This window comes from Protobothrops mucrosquamatus, unplaced genomic scaffold, assembly GCF_001527695.2.
Source record: "Protobothrops mucrosquamatus isolate PMUCROS unplaced genomic scaffold, P.Mucros_1.0 scaffold21, whole genome shotgun sequence".
In the NCBI taxonomy this organism is placed as follows: Eukaryota; Metazoa; Chordata; class Lepidosauria; order Squamata; family Viperidae; genus Protobothrops; species Protobothrops mucrosquamatus.
The window spans coordinates 2,390,656-2,409,190 of NW_015386406.1; the positions used below are offsets into that span (position 1 = coordinate 2,390,656).

At 35.0% G+C, this 18,535-nt stretch overlaps 1 protein-coding gene across 1 annotated transcript in view; it reads left to right on the forward strand.

The window, feature by feature from the left end:
• The window catches only part of DNAH11 (dynein axonemal heavy chain 11), a 179,082-nt gene that overhangs the window by 29,004 nt on the left and 131,543 nt on the right, over nt 1-18,535 (forward strand). Inside the window, exons 19-31 of the mRNA XM_015810808.1 lie at nt 360-476; nt 572-658; nt 1,510-1,668; nt 3,319-3,402; nt 4,134-4,292; nt 5,522-5,644; nt 6,556-6,678; nt 7,107-7,331; nt 10,064-10,155; nt 11,583-11,709; nt 11,842-11,991; nt 17,498-17,731; nt 18,139-18,270. Coding sequence (XP_015666294.1) covers nt 360-476; nt 572-658; nt 1,510-1,668; nt 3,319-3,402; nt 4,134-4,292; nt 5,522-5,644; nt 6,556-6,678; nt 7,107-7,331; nt 10,064-10,155; nt 11,583-11,709; nt 11,842-11,991; nt 17,498-17,731; nt 18,139-18,270 — 1,812 coding nt within the window. The remainder of the gene's footprint in view (nt 1-359; nt 477-571; nt 659-1,509; nt 1,669-3,318; nt 3,403-4,133; nt 4,293-5,521; nt 5,645-6,555; nt 6,679-7,106; nt 7,332-10,063; nt 10,156-11,582; nt 11,710-11,841; nt 11,992-17,497; nt 17,732-18,138; nt 18,271-18,535) is intronic.

Below are 18,535 nucleotides of genomic sequence, written 5' to 3' on the forward strand. Positions count from 1 at the left end.
CAGGCCACAACCTGTGATTGCATCCCTATTTTCCATCATTTCATTTCTAAGATCTTGTTATGGTCTCCTTTTCTTTCAGTATGACTGAGGGGGAGATTAGCATTATTTGTCAGATATTCCATCTTCCTATATTGAAGGTTTTTAAATGAGTTTTCAAAACAAGTGAAGAATTAACATTAATTGTAGTTGAGTTTGAGCCAGGCATTTTATATGCTTTATGTACCTGTCATTTTGATATTTATGGCAAAGTATCCCAGCTTGTGGGAACAGCCTATGAGCACTCGCCATGCAGTTGGCAGAATGTGAAAAGGGAATCTAGCTAAACTGGTCTTTATGTGGTTTGTTCTTTGATCTTTTAGGAATTGCCTGAAAAATGGAACGCCACCAAAAAACTTGCTGTGTCCGTAAAGCATGAAGTGGCTCCTTTCTTGACTTCTGAGGTCACTATTCTCAGAAAAAAATGTACTGCTTTTGATGTAAGCTGAAATTATTTTCAAAGCAATACCCACAGACATACTTTTATGAGGATGAGGTTGTTGACATAAATTTATTGTCTACTTTCTTTCAACAGGGAAAGCAGATAGGATTCAGAGAAAGATTTAGAGCAGATGCTCCCTTTCGTTTTGATGCCCAAAACCCATATGCACTTCTTGATAAGGTAATGGAGAAATATTAAAGGTGCATGTGATGCTGATAATCTCTCATTACAAAATGGAGATTTCTATTTACATATTGTGCCATTTGTACAGAGCATTAATTTTTTTTCTGTTGAGCTTGATAAGTGCTATATTATGTAAACTGGGCAGCTTAAAATGTGTGTGATTGTTTCCCTAAAGGTACTCTAAAAAGAGGACAATATATCTGCATTTTTTAAAAAAATCATCCTTTTCTGAATACATTTGTGATTTCTGTATGGTTTTTCAGGTGTTCGCTGAAAATTATGTTAAATTGAACATAATTTTCTGTCTGACTTCAATTGGATTTTCAATTTTTTTTATCATAAATCAGAGCAGCCTCCTTTAATCTAGTGCACTTGAAATACACCTACCAGAAGTCTTAAAGTTGTGTTGCAACAAACCTGGATGGCATCAATAGGCAAAAGATGCTTAGGCAGTCTTCTGTAAGATAATAATAATTTGTCCATTCTATTTTTATTCACAGTTAAATGAACAACCTAATGAAAAATAAAAGTAGTGATTTTAACACTGATTTAAATGTATATCTTTAACTACATTATATGCACAAATTCTAGGGTGTGTATGTGCATTGATATATGGCTACATCTATTTAATTCTAAAGAGGTAGACATTTAAATGAAGGAAATTTGGTGTTTCTGTGAATTTTGATTCATGTAGCTGAAGAGTTTGCCTATAAATGAATCTCGTTTGTCTTTCGGAACTAAAATAAAATGAAATATGGACTATTTAAAAGTAATACCCATAGGCTGTAGAATATTTATATACTGTTTTGAAGTACAAATGAAATTTTCTAATACTTTCTCTTTTGTAGGCAAATCAGGAACTAGAAAGAATGGAAGAAGAAATGTTGCACCTACAGGAATCTGCCAACCTTTTTGAAGTGACTATTCCAGAGTACAAACAAATAAAACAATGTCGCAAAGAAATAAAGTTGCTAAAGGGAATGTGGGATATTAATATTTCTGTCACAGTAAGAATACTTTAAGAATATTATTTAATTCTCCAAAAGCAGTGTAAACTAGCTATTATTATGTTATTAATATAATGCTTTGAAATACTTTGACATTTTAAAGGCCAGTATTAATAATGAAGAATAAATATCAAACTGCCATTTTAGAATCAGAATTTATGGGTTGTTTTTTTAAACAACCTGGTCTTAGACTGAATAAACTGAAAAATGTACTTTAAAAAAATAATTTAATTTCAAAGTAAAAAAACCCCATGAATGTAATGCCTATATTATAAAAAGAGTTGAAAAATGAAATTAAAAATTAGTGGAAAAGACCAGTAGCAAAATTCATCTACCTGGAAAGAAATAATAATAATTATTATTATTTAAGATTTAATCTTCAGTCCAATTCGCAGTCTGGGACTGGTAAAAATTGTTGTTCTTGTTGTTGTACTGTGAATTTGGAAGACTGTTTTGCAATCTAAGTCAAAGATGCATCTAGTTCAACATTTTGTGTCATTCCAATAAGATGCATTAAGAAAGCAGAATATGATAATCCTCTTCCAATGTGGCTTCCTAGAAACTGATATTAGATATTTGTGCTCCATGACCCTGAGGGTAGCAGGTGGTCCTCATGATTAATAGCCATTGATAGTCCTTTTCTCGGTAAATTATCTAAATGAGTAGCCAACATCACAGGTGATTGTAGCAACCTCTATAGTTTAAGAATTGCATTAAAAGTTTTATTAGTCCTAAACTTTTCCATATTCTGATTTTAGTGGATGATATTAATTCTGTGAGAAGAAGAAAAAAATCTTCCCTCTATTTTCCTTATTGTTCCTTACCATGTATAATACTTTCATCATATTTTCTTTTACTTGTCTTTATTCTGAGTTCAGAAGCCTCAAATTCTGAAATGTTGTTAGGAAAATTCTGGCTCTCCCCCTGATTATTTGATTGCCTTTTTTCTAATTTGATAATATTGTCTAGTGTATAATTAGATTTTTTTTTCAAAATGTAACTATATCATAGATTTTTGGATCGGGTATTTACCAAAAGGAATATCTAGCAACTCAGTCAGCCTTTTCACTGAATTAGAGAAAATATACCTCCAAATCACTTTGGAGCTACTCACTTCCAGTTTAGACCTGATCAATAAACAATCATCACCACCACCCTTCTTCTCCTCTATCTCTTTTTCCTCCTTCCTTTTCCTTTTTACTGCTCCAAATAATTAGGCATTAATCCTTCTCAATACTCATTCCTAACTTCATGGATAAGCAAGTTAAAAACATTGTTCCAATACAAGTCAGTGAAGTAGTCCATTTTTATAATGTCCTTGTGTCCCTTGTTTTTTAGCTCAGTTATCAATGCCTGAGAGGAGAGATCTTCTTTTTTGACCCTTACAAGGGTCATTGAATACTAAGCTTGTTCAAGGCCTGGCATGTTGGTTGTAGAATACTCAGTATTAATACTACTTAGCTTTGGAGGAGAGCTGCAGATGCAAAGAAATCAAGGAATTTATACCAGCAATTTGCTACTATGGAAGCAAATAAGACCATTTAACACTGATATTCTTCAAGCCCCTGCAACAGAGCCAACTGCATGGCTATGAAAGTATTTTAATCTTTGTCAAATGTCACTGACATTTCAATGTTTCTCTTGTTTCAGAGCAGCATTGACGACTGGACCAAAAGGCATTGGAGAGAGATTAGTATGGAACAGATGGAGACTGAACTCAGAAGATTTGCAAAGGCAAGTACTACAACTATCACTCACGCTTCCTCTATTTATTCTGCTGCTTTACCTACTGTTCTTATATGTGGTTTCTCTTAAGAACAAACTTTGTTTTTTTCTCCACTCTAGCCACATTTTCATGCAATCTGTGCAAAAGTTTAGCATTCTTCATAAGGCATTTGCAGGATTTTATTTTGAAAAATGGGGAAGCTTGATTAGTACTTTTTAAATGCAGGCACTATGATCCAAACATTTGCAACATTTGCTTACAGGTGGTCATTGGTTATCATTCATTCATTCAGCAATCATTTGAACTTTCAAGGCAACTGAATGAGTAATATTTATAACCAATTCGCCAAGTTCTGGCTGTTGTAATGCCTCTATGGCCATGTGATGGTGATCTGGGTGCTGGGCAACTGGCCTGAATTTCTGACAGATGCTGTACCTTGTGGTCATGTGATTAGGATTTGTGACCTACTCTCCAAGCAAAGTCAATGGTCATATGAGGTCCTCACTTAACAACCTATGCTGATTCGCTTAAGTATGGTAACTGGGGATTGACAGAAATTCCATCACTAAGAGGCAGGGCCCCATGAATGTCATACTTTCCAACCACTTCACTTAGTGGTGGAAATTTTAGTCCCAATACTGATGGAAATTTTAGTCCAATTATCATTAAGTGAGACTACAATATAATTAGATTAGCAGGTGCTAAATGACACAAAGTATTTTATGATGCTTTCTTTTAGGAGATATGGTCATTGGATAAAGAGGTTCGTTCTTGGAATATATATACAAGCCTGGAATTAACTATTAAGAACCTTTTGACATCACTGAGAGTTGTAATAGAGTTGCAGAATCCAGCAATTCGAGATCGGCACTGGTATCAGCTCATGGAGGCAATAGGCGTAAGGAATTTTTCTAATTTCGTTGTAAATGCATTTCTAGATCTTTGATCATGTCTTTCATACAAATAAATTGAAAAAATCATTTTTTATTTCTTGAAACTCTTGATTTTTTTAAAAAATATATTTTTTTAATGTTATAATTTATGTTAATAATTTTGAGCCTTTCCTCTCATAGCAGGTACCCTCTAGGTTGAATTTCCTCCCAGGATCTAGATTAGACCTGGACATTTTATGGCCCCTGGGTGTCCCTGTCCAGCCCGTGTGAAGTCAAAAGGAAATTAGAAATCAAATGTAAATAAGTGAACACCATACACACAATACAACTGCATTTTATTTTAAAGGTGTCTAGTTTTTTTCTTCAATTTACATATGTGCATGTGTGCATGCCTATGTATCTTCACAGCCCTATTGGTTCAGTCTTCCACAACATTCCAGTTTCTCATGTGATTCCTTGGGAGAATTAATTATCTACCCCTAATCTGAATGGTTTCCATCCTACTTATGTTTCAAAAGGCCTTGCTCTTTGTATACGGTATATGTAAACTTTTCCAAACAGTGGGTATATATTGTGTTGTTGCCCAGTTTTGTCATTTTTGCTTTCCAGAATATCTTCTTTTATGCTGGCATTATTGTTTTATAGTTATCTTGTTTTCTTGTAAAGATTCCAGAATTGTTTGGAGTTGGGTAATGTGTAAAATAAAAAATAAATAAAATACCACTGCTTAGGAAAGAATATTTATAACTCAACTTGGAATGCTGTTACTAGTTGCTCCTTTGCAAATTCTACAGAAACAATGGAAGAGCAGAATGGTATGTTTCTGACTGATTTATTGTAATGATTTTACTATCTTTTTGTGTTTGTCTTGCTTTTTTAATGCTAATACGTTTATGAGGTAGCTTCAGTGTTCTCTGAGCTAGTTGTTTTCTTGCCATTGCTTATTACCCAAACTAGGTAATATTTTCAGTGCTCATCAGTGCACTGATGATGTTACCTAGTTTGGGTAATTAAAACAACCAAGCTCTGAGGGCACTAAGGACCTCATTTCATCCTTGAGCTACAAATATTCTCCTTCATTGGTGATATATTTATTTTAAACTTTTGATTCTTTTGCTTCAACAGGATGAAAATTGCATCACCAATTAATTTTTCAGCATTATTGTAGGAATATTTGTGGTCCTGTTTCTTTCTTTCTTTATACATGAATGGACAGTATTTTGTTGTTTTTCAGGTTCAGTTTTCCATAACTGAAGATACAACTTTAGCAAATCTGCTGGCACTGAATCTGCATAATGTGGAAGATGATGTCCGGAACATTGTTGACAAAGCAGTAAAAGAACTTGGAATTGAGAAGGTTAATCCTATTTCTTTCCAAAATTTTATTCTGAATATCTTCTTGGATTTTAGAATTCTTCGATTCTTATTTTTAAATAGAATTGAAGACAACATTGTTGATAGACAATATTGTTCATTGTGACTTTATTTCCATTTCCATTTATGTCTGCTCTGCATTTTCATTTGTACAATTTTACTGAAAAGCAGTGAAGTATATTCTTAAATGGACTTGGTGAAATTTTAGATTTTAGATATTATTATATTAAAATTTCCTTCCGAATGGTGATATCTATTATGAAAGAAAATACATAGATGTGTTGTAGTATTGCTAAAATGAACTCTGATGTGATCAAATGTATGATCAGATTAATGCTACTTTTTGCAATTTTATTAATGCATACTCACATAATAATAACATAAGAGGCATGAAAGATGAAATTGAGTAAAATTAACTGAACATGGATGGAAATTGTATGTTTTCACAATCCAAATTTAATTTTAGAAGTATTCCTATTTAAATCGAAATTCAGGAGGAGTAGAACTGAAGACAGTGTGAAACAAAGGTGACCTATAAGAAAACCCTCTCATATTTATTTTTCCTAAATTTTGGGCCATTTGATAGTTGTTTATAAATTGATCTCTATAAAATATTTTGAATCTGAATTATTTTGAATTTTAAACATTCACTTCAAGTTCATAACATCCCATTCCCAATGTAAAATGGTTGCCTTGAGTGCAAATCGTTTTCTTTTGAAATATTTTGTAAATTTGCAATGATTTTATCAAATGTGAATCACATTTATACAAAATCTATGATAGCAATAGTGTATAAATTTGATAAATTATGGTAATACATCTCAGGTATAAATATTGATTTAAACATTGCTTTGGTCAAAATGTTTCTAATCAGTTTTTCATTATGTTAACTAGATTCTGATAGAAATTAGTCAAACGTGGGCTGCTATGGAGTTTTCTTATGAAGAACATTTCAGGACCAGTATTTCCTTGCTGAAAATAGACGAACAGCTTTTTGAGACTTTAGATAATAATCAAGTAAGATGTGATTTACTAATGAATAAATGTGCTTGTTGCTGAATTACTAATGTGCTTTTTTTAAAAAAAAAATGGATTAACTCACATCTCTGTTTTCACAATTTTATTTACAGTGAATCTTAGCTGTCCCAGATGTTAGTCTGTAAAATTATATGTGTTCTTGACTGTATATGGTTTAACAAAAATTCCTGTCTGTGTAGGAGTTTGCGAAATTACAGGTCCTTGGTGTCTTTCCTTTTTCCTTAGATAATATGGAATCATTTAATAATATGCTGTCCATTTGCAAGGTTTGAAAATGTCTTTTGCTGTGATTTACTGTAATAATAGCTTGCAGGAGATTTTTGTAAAACTTTTGTAGCTATGATTCCTCTGTCTCTTTGAGTAATTTTCTATATCCTTTAATTTCATTTCGTTCTCTTTTTCTCAAGGTTCAATTGCAAACAGTTCTGCAAAGTAAATATGTTGAATATTTCATTGAACAAGTGTTAACTTGGCAAAAAAAGCTCAATGTGGCAGACTCTGTCATTTATATATGGATGGAAGTTCAGCGTACATGGTCTCATCTCGAAAGTATTTTTATTGGTTCAGATGACATCAGAGAACAGCTTCCTGAAGATTCAAAGAGATTTGATTGCATTGATGTGGATTTTAAGGTTAATGAGAAATAAGTCACCTAAGTAAATCATAATCAAAATTTCTGTCTCATTTTTATATGCAGATTGTACCAAAATTCCCATAAAAGTATATATATATATGTATGTATGTATGTATGTATGTATGTATGTATGTATGTATGTATGTTGCTAAGAGTACTAAAAATAAAACACTGATTCCTGGGTGAATTCATATTGCCTGACATAAAATACACGACCACCAGGAAAATTATAAAACTATAAAAAGTTTTAATGGAATAAAATATACCTAGCTTTCGCTGGCCACTGCCAGCATCGTCAGGGTAACCTCCAGAAGGTGGTGAGGCTATTCATAAGCATTGCGCTCGTTGCGCCCGGCTCCTAGCCCTCGTCACGGGCCCCATACACACACACACACAAACACACATATATATATATACACACATACATACATATATACATATGTAGGTCTTTGGTTATTCGGGTTTTCTCCCTCGTAAAATTTTACGTGGGAGAAAACCCGAATAACCAAAGACCTATATACATACACCCACGAAAATAAAATGATGCCCAAATCACACATATAAAAATATTTTGTGAACTATTTATTATTTTCCTCAAACTGAATAGTATAGCAGTAGTAAGTAAAATTTAAAATGTATTTGTTCTGCCTTCCACGTCTTCAAAATGGTTATGGCATATTTCATGCACAAGTAAAATTTCAGATCAATAGATCTTTAATGCATATAGCATTTGAAGCCTTACTTCAATTTCTGAATTATTATGAAATGCAAGTTTGGGCGATTTTTCTTGGCCTTAAGTAAGAGTACCTCAGTATTGCTGGTTCACTGCATTGCCATGAAGTTTCAATGCATTCTGACATTGTCAAAGAGATAAAGATGTAATCAATAAGTTTATGGATTCCATTCAAATCTTAATAAATCCATTCCTTGCAACTTGAAATGTAGAAAAGGGCAAACTATTGTAAAGTGGTATTATTGAATTTTCAGCTTTAAAAAAAGGAGGGTGTTTTTTTTTTTTAAAGGAAGCAGTAAGAAAAGAAACTATCTAAGCAGTACTATTTATTACTATTACCTTCAGAAAAAAGGAAAAAAGTATGTTTCCTGCAGGAAAACATGATCTTAGCTGGTATTGGAAAGAAGGCAAGCAGAATCAAATTATGATAAGATATCCAAAACATAAATCTAGAATGGAAGATTGAGAAAAATGTCCTAGAAGAAAGCAATAGAAACTATTTCCATAAAATTATACGGATATGTACAAGTCGAAATTGACTCAAAAAGGTTTTTATTATGCAGATAGTCCTCGACTTACAACAGTTCATTTAGTTACAATGGCACAGAAAAAAAGTGATTTATGATTGTTTTTGACACTTATAACTATTGCAGCATCGCATCCCCATGGTCACGTGATCAAAATTTGGATATTTGGCAACTGACTCATATTTATGAGGGTTGCAGTGTCCTGGGATCATATGATCACCTTTTGCAACCTTTTGACGAGCAAAGTCAATGGGGAAGCCAGATTCACTTAGCAATCATGTTACTACCTCAACAGCTGCAGTGATTCACTTAACAACTATAGCAAGAAAGGTCATGTAATGGGGTAACTGTCTCACTTAGGAAGAGAAATTTTGGGCTCAATTGTCATAATTCGAGGACCACCTATACAGAAAAAACTAATCAGCAAGAGTAGTACAAGTAGGAAAATATTTCTCTAGAACTTCAGGCATCTTTTGGGAGAAATGAAAAAGCACATAATAAAAGTGTCCTTGTAGAGCAGTTTTTTAAAAAATACTTCTGTACCTCTCTTACTATATGTAATCCTGTATTATCTGGACATTGATGAAAACACAAATGTGTGTTAGTATAAATGCAGGTAGTCCTCAACCGACAACCACAATTGGGCCCAAAATTTCTGTTGCTAAACAAGACAATTGTTAGGTGAATTTTACTCCATTTTATGATCTTTCTTGCCACAGTTGTTAACTGAATCATTGAGGTTCTTAAATTAGTAACATGGTTGTTCAGTGAATCTGGCTTCCCCATTGACTTTCCTTGTCAGAAGGTCACAAAAGATGATCACATAACCCTGGGACTTTGCAACCTTCATAAATATGAGTCACTTGCCAAAGGTCTGAATTTTGATCACATGACCATAGGGATGTTGCAAAAGTTGTATGTCATACAAATGGTCATGCCACTTTTTTCAGTGCCGTTTAACTTCAAATGGTCACTAAATGAACTGTTGTAAGTTGAGGACTACCTGTACCTTGCTACCATTTTTGAGGGATATGGAATTTTATTCCTTGCTACCCAAAGTATAGCTCTTTAAAATAAATACATGATTTCCTAAACATCATTTTCAATAAATTATTAATGCTACTTTCTTTAGGAAGATAGGAAAAACGTCAAAATATGTCTGAAATCAGTATTTACTATATGAAATTGTCATAGTTATTTGACTTGATTTATGTAACAGTGCTATTCCTTTGAAATGTAAAAAACTGCATAATGTGTGAGTAGGTGTTGTTTTCCAGCAACAGTTGCTTTTAAAACCAGTACCATCGAGCCAGGATTTTTTCACACAGATTTGAGAATAATTTATACTAGTACAAATATTACGCTTAACATTCTGGAGATAAGGGAAATATTTTCTTTTCCTCAAAAATGAGGAATCATATAAATCTTTTTTCACAAATTAAAAGATTTTTTTTTTGCTCCTGAATCTAGGGATTAATGAATGATTCAGCAAATACCAGAAATGTATTGGAAGCAGCAACCAAGCCTAATTTGTATGAAAAACTTCAAGATTTGCAGAATAGGTATTGTTGAGCCAGTTGTTTTCATATAATACAATTAAATATATATTTAGCAGTAATTATATATCATGCTTTGATAATTGTTTAAAGTCTTATTTAAAATAGTATTGATTTTTTAATCATAAATTTGCAGGGTTTAATAATAGCAATAGCAACAGTTACTTAGACTTATATACCACTTCACAGTGTTTTATAGCCCTCCCTAAGTGGTTTACAGAGTCAGCCCATTGCCCCCAAAAATCTGGTTTCTTATTTTGCCGACCTTGGAAGAGTGGAAGGCTGAGTCAGTCTTGAGCTGGTGAGAATCAAACTGATAAACTGCAGACAGCCGGCAGTCAGCAGAAGTAGCCTGCGGTACTGGATTCTAACCTCTGCACCACTAAGGCTCCTAAATACTTCTACCACATGAAAAATGTCCCACCTTCACATTCCCTAAATACAGTCATTTAAATAGCATGTAATGCTTCTTCACATGTATGGACTTCTTAATTTGCTCATTAAACAGTTTTATTCATAACCGTCTCATCGTTGAAACTGAACAGAGAACTCTATTTCATGCAAAAATGCAGTAGATTTGAATTGTTCAAATTACTTTGCGGTATTGTCCTTCTGATTCAACTACCAACTCATATACAGTTGCCATGGTAATTCACAGTTTACTGATATTCAGGAGATAATAATAGTCAAAACATGCAAATCACTTGACTATTGATTCTGAGCATGCAGAAGATGGCCCAAAATGAGTCCAAGGTTCCAAGAGCCAAGTCAGGATTGTCAGCTAATCAGGATGTTTATGCAAACAGAATTCACGGGAACATCGTGCGAGATGTCAGATAGTGACATGGGTCAAGCCTGCTTCTTAAACCAGGCTGCAGCCAAATATTCACTAATCAAAAGATTTACTCCCTTGCAGGCAAGAAGTCTCAGAGAACTGCTCTGCTCCTTGTTTACTGTAACTGATGTGAGAGGTTGAAAGGCCTTAGGTCAGGGGTCTTCAAACTTGGCCCTTTTATGACTTGTGGACCAACTCCCAAAATTCCTCAGCCAGCATGGCTGGCTGAGGAATTCTGGGAATTGAAGTCCACAAGTCATAAAAGGGCCAAGTTTGAAGATCCTGCTTTAGGTCATCCTCCATCTGACTGCTTTAGCTATCCAAGTGGTACCTGTTTTTGATTATCCTCAGATGACTTTTGGCTTGGCTGAAATTCCACAGGTTCAGCTAAAGCAGCTTTTTCAGATTCAGAATCTGCGTTCTGAGCCTGAGTCATGACATTGTATGTATTAATTATTCTTATGAAGGACAGTTGAACTCTTATATTCATACTGAAGAAAGTCTTGAACTATTAACTTTGCATAATGAGCTATTAAAACTGTTGTTGGAAAAAAAACATACATTCTTATACAGAAATGTTTTCCTCCTCAATTTTCAGACTCTCCTTTTGTGAAAAGGCTCTTGCTGAATACTTAGAGACTAAACGTTTAGCTTTTCCCCGATTCTATTTTGTTTCATCTGCTGACCTGCTAGACATTCTTTCAAAAGGAGCACAACCTAAACAGGTAAATTTTCTTGCCATTATATCTAAAGCATTAACTGCAAAGAAATACCATACAACAAAGAGAAATAAAGGAATGATTAAAACCTGAGTAAACCTAGAGTTTTTTTAATTGTATACTGTTTTGTAAATGCAGGTGACTTGCCATCTGATTAAACTTTTTGACAATACTGCTGATCTTAAATTTCAAGACAATGGAAATCAACACAGCAATATTGTACTAGGGATGTACAGCAAAGAAAAGGAATATGTCCCATTCAGTGGGCAACTTGAATGTGGTGGTCAGGTATGTGATGCACTAAAGTGTGATATTTTCTTTGTGTTCTAAAGTTAGAAAATAATAAGCAGCACTTAACAGTAGCCTTTTTGACTACGTATAAAATACACATAAACACACACACACACACACCTACATATTAATGATAAGTCTCCTGTTCTGTAATTATGCATATGTAAACAAAAATATTTCAGATTCTATTTTCTTTTTTTAAAAAATGAAATATGCATTCTTAAAGGTAAATGCATTTCTGTTTTACCTAACTATTCAAATAAAATGGTCCTTAAAATAAATGTGTTAAGATAATTACATTTTGATGTTAACATGCTTAGCAAAATAATTATATTAGTTTACAATGACAGTTCATAATAAAATCCCAGATAGCTTCATATTCATGTGTGTTTTTAAAACTTCTTTTTAAAATTGTCCCCTAGACTCATCTGAAATGTCTACTTTATAACAGACAAATTTCTACTTTGAGTCATCTATATAAATTTCAAAATTTTCTTATTCACCTCTTGTTTTACTGTAGTCCTTCATTTTGGGAATGATCAATGGATATTCATGTTATTGAACACATTTAATGATGAGAGAATTGGAAGATAAGCTATGTTTAAACACTTTGGGCAATGGATAAGGCAATTTAGGCTGCCTTTTGTTCTGAAATTAAATTTCATACTATGAGCTGTCAAAATAAATATATTTTATATTTATGAAAGGCTTCATGAGCAATTAATACCATTATAATAATCAAGGCTTAAATTCCAAAGGCAATAAGAAAATGTTGATTATGCTTCCGTAGGGATGATGTTGTTTTGGATCAATTTAATGTAGCACATGTGTTGGAAGACATAACAAATCTCAAGCATATTAAATTACGATCATAAAATTATGCAGGTTCTTCCTTCCTAAAAGAAATCTTGAACACATTTTTGGTTAGGTCAAAAGATTCTTAGAATTATTATTCTCTATGCTCTTTCAACAAATGCAGTGATATAAAAATTTTCTTACTTTTTTCATGCAGTTATGTTAAATATTCTATGGCAACTTGTCTTGATTGAATACTTTTTTTGTATGGTTGTTTGCTTATTCATTTGTTCTTTTAAATGTTATGTTCTTTACAGCTCTGTGATTTGCACACATGGGCTTTGTTCCTATGTAGCTCTTCATTCTAGAATTTACAAAAGTGTTTGCTGAGTGTCTCATTCATACAAACAAGCCCTTCAGTTTGTTTTTACTATCACTGTCTAGTTTATTGAAACATATAATTTAACACAGAAGTTAAAAAATATATTATACTGCATCCACTAAAAAAATTCCCAACTCATCCTTGTATAGTGGAGATACATCTAGGGAAACAGGTCCAGAATCTAAAAATTGTCATAGAGTTGGTACAAACATTGGCTACAATTCTTGAGACTTCCCAATCCTGATCATTTAGTAGGTGGCACACAATCATCATGTAGAATAATCTGAATAGTTTGTAATTAGAGGGAGATTAACTCTGCAAGCCAAAAGAAAGATTGAATACTTCAGAAGCACATGCATTACTATTTCAATTTCAAAGTCTGAGCTGATGCACAAAAACTCTTTGCAAGAGTTACCATTGTTTCTGAGGTGACAGAGTTACCATTGTCACACTGAGGTAACAGTGTACATCCCAACCACCATCAGCAGATGCTAATATATGAAAGAGGCAATTATTCTATTGTCAGAATGAAATTTGGTTATAAAAAGGGTTTTTATAAGTGCTTGAACAATATTGTTGATGTAAATATTAAATTATTGAATGGTCTTAGAAATTGGAATAGGGTCAATCAGTTCTGAAGTATTTGAATATTGGACTTGAACTGTAATCCCTTCATGCAATGTCATAATTGATTACAAGAGCCAGTGACTGACAGAAAAAACTGCTATTTGATGCCACAGTCTCTCATGACAGAATATTAGTATACTATACAGAGATGATGTATAGAGTAATATATTGATCAGCAATAGAAAAACCTGATTTAAAATGGGCTTGCTCCATTGTTAAGATTCTTTCTTGGATAATCCAATCAACAAATTTGCAAAAAATATTTAGCTTATAATTTGCTAATTATACATACAATAGTAAGATAATAATACACTAGTTAGTTGGACTGAATTTGTCATCTTTCAGATCACCAAAGAATTACACCTTCATCCTTGAACTATTTATTCTGCCTCACTTGGGAGTTGTTTGCTTTCTTCTTAATGGTTTCCATTGCCATTCCTGGGGCACAGTTACAACTTTTTCTAACTCTAAGAACTTATCTTTTGCTCTGGGTATTCTTTAATATAAGTCTTACATTTAAATTCCAGCACAGCATAACTTCTGATGCAAAGGTCACCACTGTCTCTGCCATTCCAATTATTTCTGTCAAAACTATCCATTTTCAGGTTTTGTTGATTAATATAGCCTCATAAGCCCCACACTCACCCTATTTTCTGAGTTAGATTATTATACTTCTAAAACTATTTCCTTCTATATGATCACCCAATGTACAAGTGGACAAAGCACACAGTTCTTTAGAAGATCTCTATGCTAGAGCCAACAAACTATAGGATGGCAAATGCTCTTGGCCTTGAATTTCAGCTGTCTTCTCATGTGCTAGAGCAGGGCTTTTCAACCTTTTCACAGATTGTATCTCTTTTAGGACATGACAATATTTGAGTACCACCAGTGCTTAGCAAGGTGTCAAAAACTTGATGAGTAAAAAAAAGGGGGGGATTTGGGTTTTACTGAATAGATTCATTTGTTGTTATAGAAATGGCTAGTTTATAATATTATGGAAAAGTAAAAAGTTGAGGTTCAGTGTTAATGCTTCCTTCTATTGCAACAGAGGAAGTCTGTTCTTTTTCCCTTCTCCCCCTCACTTTCCCCCCTTTTTCCTTCCCACTGTGTCCTACTATTTGCTTTTGTATTTTTTATTTTATTTTATAATCTAATAAAATATTACAAACTATAGAAAAAAAGGGGGAAAGTACCAGTTTTAATTTCTTCGGTGGCTGTTCCTTTGCTGAATCACTTTCCCTTTGCACTGACAAATGCATGATGAATTTATCCATGTTTATTAATATGCACCACTACCAGCTAGCTCAGGAGTATTCAAACTTGGCACTTTTAAGACTTGCGGACTTCAACTCCCAGAATTCCTCATGGCTGGTTGAGGAATTCTGGGAGTTGAAGTCCACAGGTTTAAAGTTGCTAAGTTTGTAGACCCCTGAGCTAGCTGATCAGCCCTTCTTCCTCTCTCCCTTCTGAGCTCTTTCTACAGTGTAGTAAGAATGCACCCCACCCCAATCCCTTCCCTGTACCCTTAAAGACACAGGAATCAAGTGCAAAGCAAGAAAGGCTCACAAAATAAAGAAACAAATAAACTCCCGTTTCCCCCCCTTTAAGCTGCCTCAGGCATATCACGTGTCACAATGTTGCAACTGAGACTGAAAAGCTCTGGCAATTGCGAAAAGCTTTAGCTTTAAATTAAACCTGTTTACCTTCAAAGAAAACTTTCTGAAAGCCATAGACAGATTCAAGATAAGGGGGTAAAACTAATTACAGTTGTTTAAAGGGATTAAACCTTTCCCTATTGTCTTCTTTTTCCCTTTCCTGCCCAAATCACCTCCTTTTATAGCCTCTCCTCTCCCCCCCACTTTTTCTTCAGTTCACCTCCAGCTCCATGCTGCTTCCGGAAGTGCCAATCATCTAGAGCCAATCATCTGGAGCTCTGCCGGCTCCTGGGGCTTCTGCCGAGCCCAGACAGTCCTGCAGCTGCAGCTGCCTCTCCCTCAGGCTTGGGTCACTTCAGCTCATTTCCCTCCCCCGCTACACTTCTCTAGGACGGTCGCATACCACCTGCCACATGCCAAAGTACCACAGGTGGTACGCGTACCACCGGTTGAAAAGCCCTGTGCTAGAGCAGGGCTTTTCAACCAGTGGTACGGGTACCACCTGTGGTACATTGGCATCTGGCAGGTGGTACGTGACCATCCTAGAAAAGTGGTAGCGGGGGAGGGGAATGAGCTGAACCGGTGGCAGCACTGCACAAGCTTTAGCGAGAGATGGCTGGAGCTGCAGGGCTGTCAGGGCTCAGCAGAAGCACCAGGATCAGTGCCAGGGTCAGCGCCAGGCTCCAGCTGGAGCTTGGTGCTGATCCTGGTGCTTCTGCTGAGCTGTGAAAAGCACCAATCAGCTGGAAAGCAGCACTGATCCTAACACTTCTGCTGAGCCCAGAAGAAGCATCAATCAGCTGGAATGTTGCAGCATCTCCAGGGTCTTGTGATTTACATTCAGATGCTTGGCAACTGATTCATATTTATGACAGTCACAGTGTCCCAGGGTCATGTGAAGTGACCAAAACCTGCTGCAACCACCCAGCAGATGGGGGGGAATAAAAATAAAACACCCCCCATCCCATCCCCGCTGCCAATCCTCAACATAAATGCTCACAACAATGAAAACCTCGGACAGGAGGAAGAGCACCGCCGGGCGGGCAGGCAGGTGTCTTGCTCAGCTGTGGCTTGGGGGGCACTTTTTTCAGTGCCATTGTAACTTCGAACAGTCACTAAGTGAACTGTTGTAAATCAAGGACTACCTGTACTTTATCACTTTTTTCCTTCTTTTGGTCATCAAGTTTTTGACACCTTGCTAGGCGACTGGTGGTACTCGGATGTTGCCATATCCTAAAAGGGGTACAATGGGTGAAAAGGTTGAAAAGCCCTGTGCTAGAGGACCTAATATATAAATTGGTTCAAGAAGCTGTTGCCTCATCCTGCATCAAAGAATCTCAATACTAGCTAAATTTGGACAATCTCACCAGGGTGTTCCCTTTGCAGTTCCCTCTCCAATTTATTTCCTTACCATCAGTGTGCTTCAATACATTATTAACAAGCTCAAATGTTTCATAGTTTGGACTGTTCTTCAATTGTCCTAGAGTTGTCTTCAGAACCAAATACTATAGTTCATCTTGTATTAGACAAATTTGCAGCAGTCTGAGATATAAACAAGGAGGGTGGCACAAGATTTGCCCATATTCTGCATCTTATATTACTGATATGGCAAGATCATCTTCATTTAAGTGATCCATGTACCTGGAATTGACAACATTCTTTCTGAATTAAAAAGAAAAAAAACCAGACACTCATGAATAAAAACTACATCCATCAGAACAATGATAATTGGACACAAAAGTCCAGTTGGTGCCATCCCAAGATCAACAATACAGCACTATAAGCAATGTCTGGTCTTTTGCTTCAGAGGTAGGTGTAGTGAAGTGAAAAGACAAGCTGGGATATGGGATATATTGTATGAGCAAGAAACTATTCAATAGTGATAATTCATTTGTTGGTGATGTTTCTAACGTAACCCACTGAATTGAATCTTATGTAAGTTCATTGAAGTAGGACTTCACTGAAATAAAGGTGACAAGTTAATTATAAGTGCAACTAACTTTCTGTGAATTGAATCCAATGTGCCTAATTGTTATCTGAAAAGGTAGAAACCTGGTTAAAACGTCTGGAAGATACGATGCACGAAACAGTGCGTTATCACATCACAGAAGCTATCGCTGTTTATGAAGAAAAACCCAGAGAGCAGTGGATCTTTGATTATCCTGCACAAGTAGCACTTACTGGTTCTCAAATCTGGTGGACTACAGATGTGGGAATAGCATTCAGCAGACTTGAAGAAGGGTTTGAAACTGCTTTGAAGGATTATCATAAGAAACAGGTATTGATGTTACCCTTATTTATGAGCTATCAGACCATATCTAAATAGAGTTTACAATTATATGTAAAATGGGGAAAAAAGCTGTTTGCTATGCAGCAAAACTGTAAAGCAATTTCGTTTTTACTTATTTATATCCTGCAAGGCAGCAAACTTCCTATTTTCACCATAACAACAACCCTGTGAGGTGAGTTGGACTGACTGGTCCAAGATCAGCCAACTGGCTTTAATGGCTAAGGTGGGACTTGAACTCATGGTCTCTTGCTTTCTAGCCTGATGCCTTAAACATTAGAACAAATTGGCTCATTGGGTGACATAGATGGCTATATAAACCAATGTAATAAATAAACTGATAAATCAATCAATCAATAAACAAATTATATAAAATTATTTATGTGTGTCTTTCTCAGATTGCTCAGCTAAATGCTCTTATTGTTCTATTGTTGGGTGATCTGACACCCAGTGATAGACAGAAGATCATGACTATTTGTACAGTAGATGTGCATGCAAGAGATGTGGTGGCAAAGCTTCTATCTCAGAAGGTAAGCCCACTAGTCATTGTTTTAGATTTTGGCCACTATTCTGAATCTATCCTGAATCTAGTATAAATGGCTTTTTCAGCAAGCGGGTCTGGCCTAGGGTGAATTTTAAATAGGGACAATTTTAATGATTTTAATAAGACACAGCGACAAATATTTGTTTTTAATTGGTTTTTATTGGGGATAATGTTTTATACTGTTTTAATATGCTGTGAGCCGCCCTGAGTCCCATGGGGAGAAGGGCGGCATATAAGTCCAATTATAAATA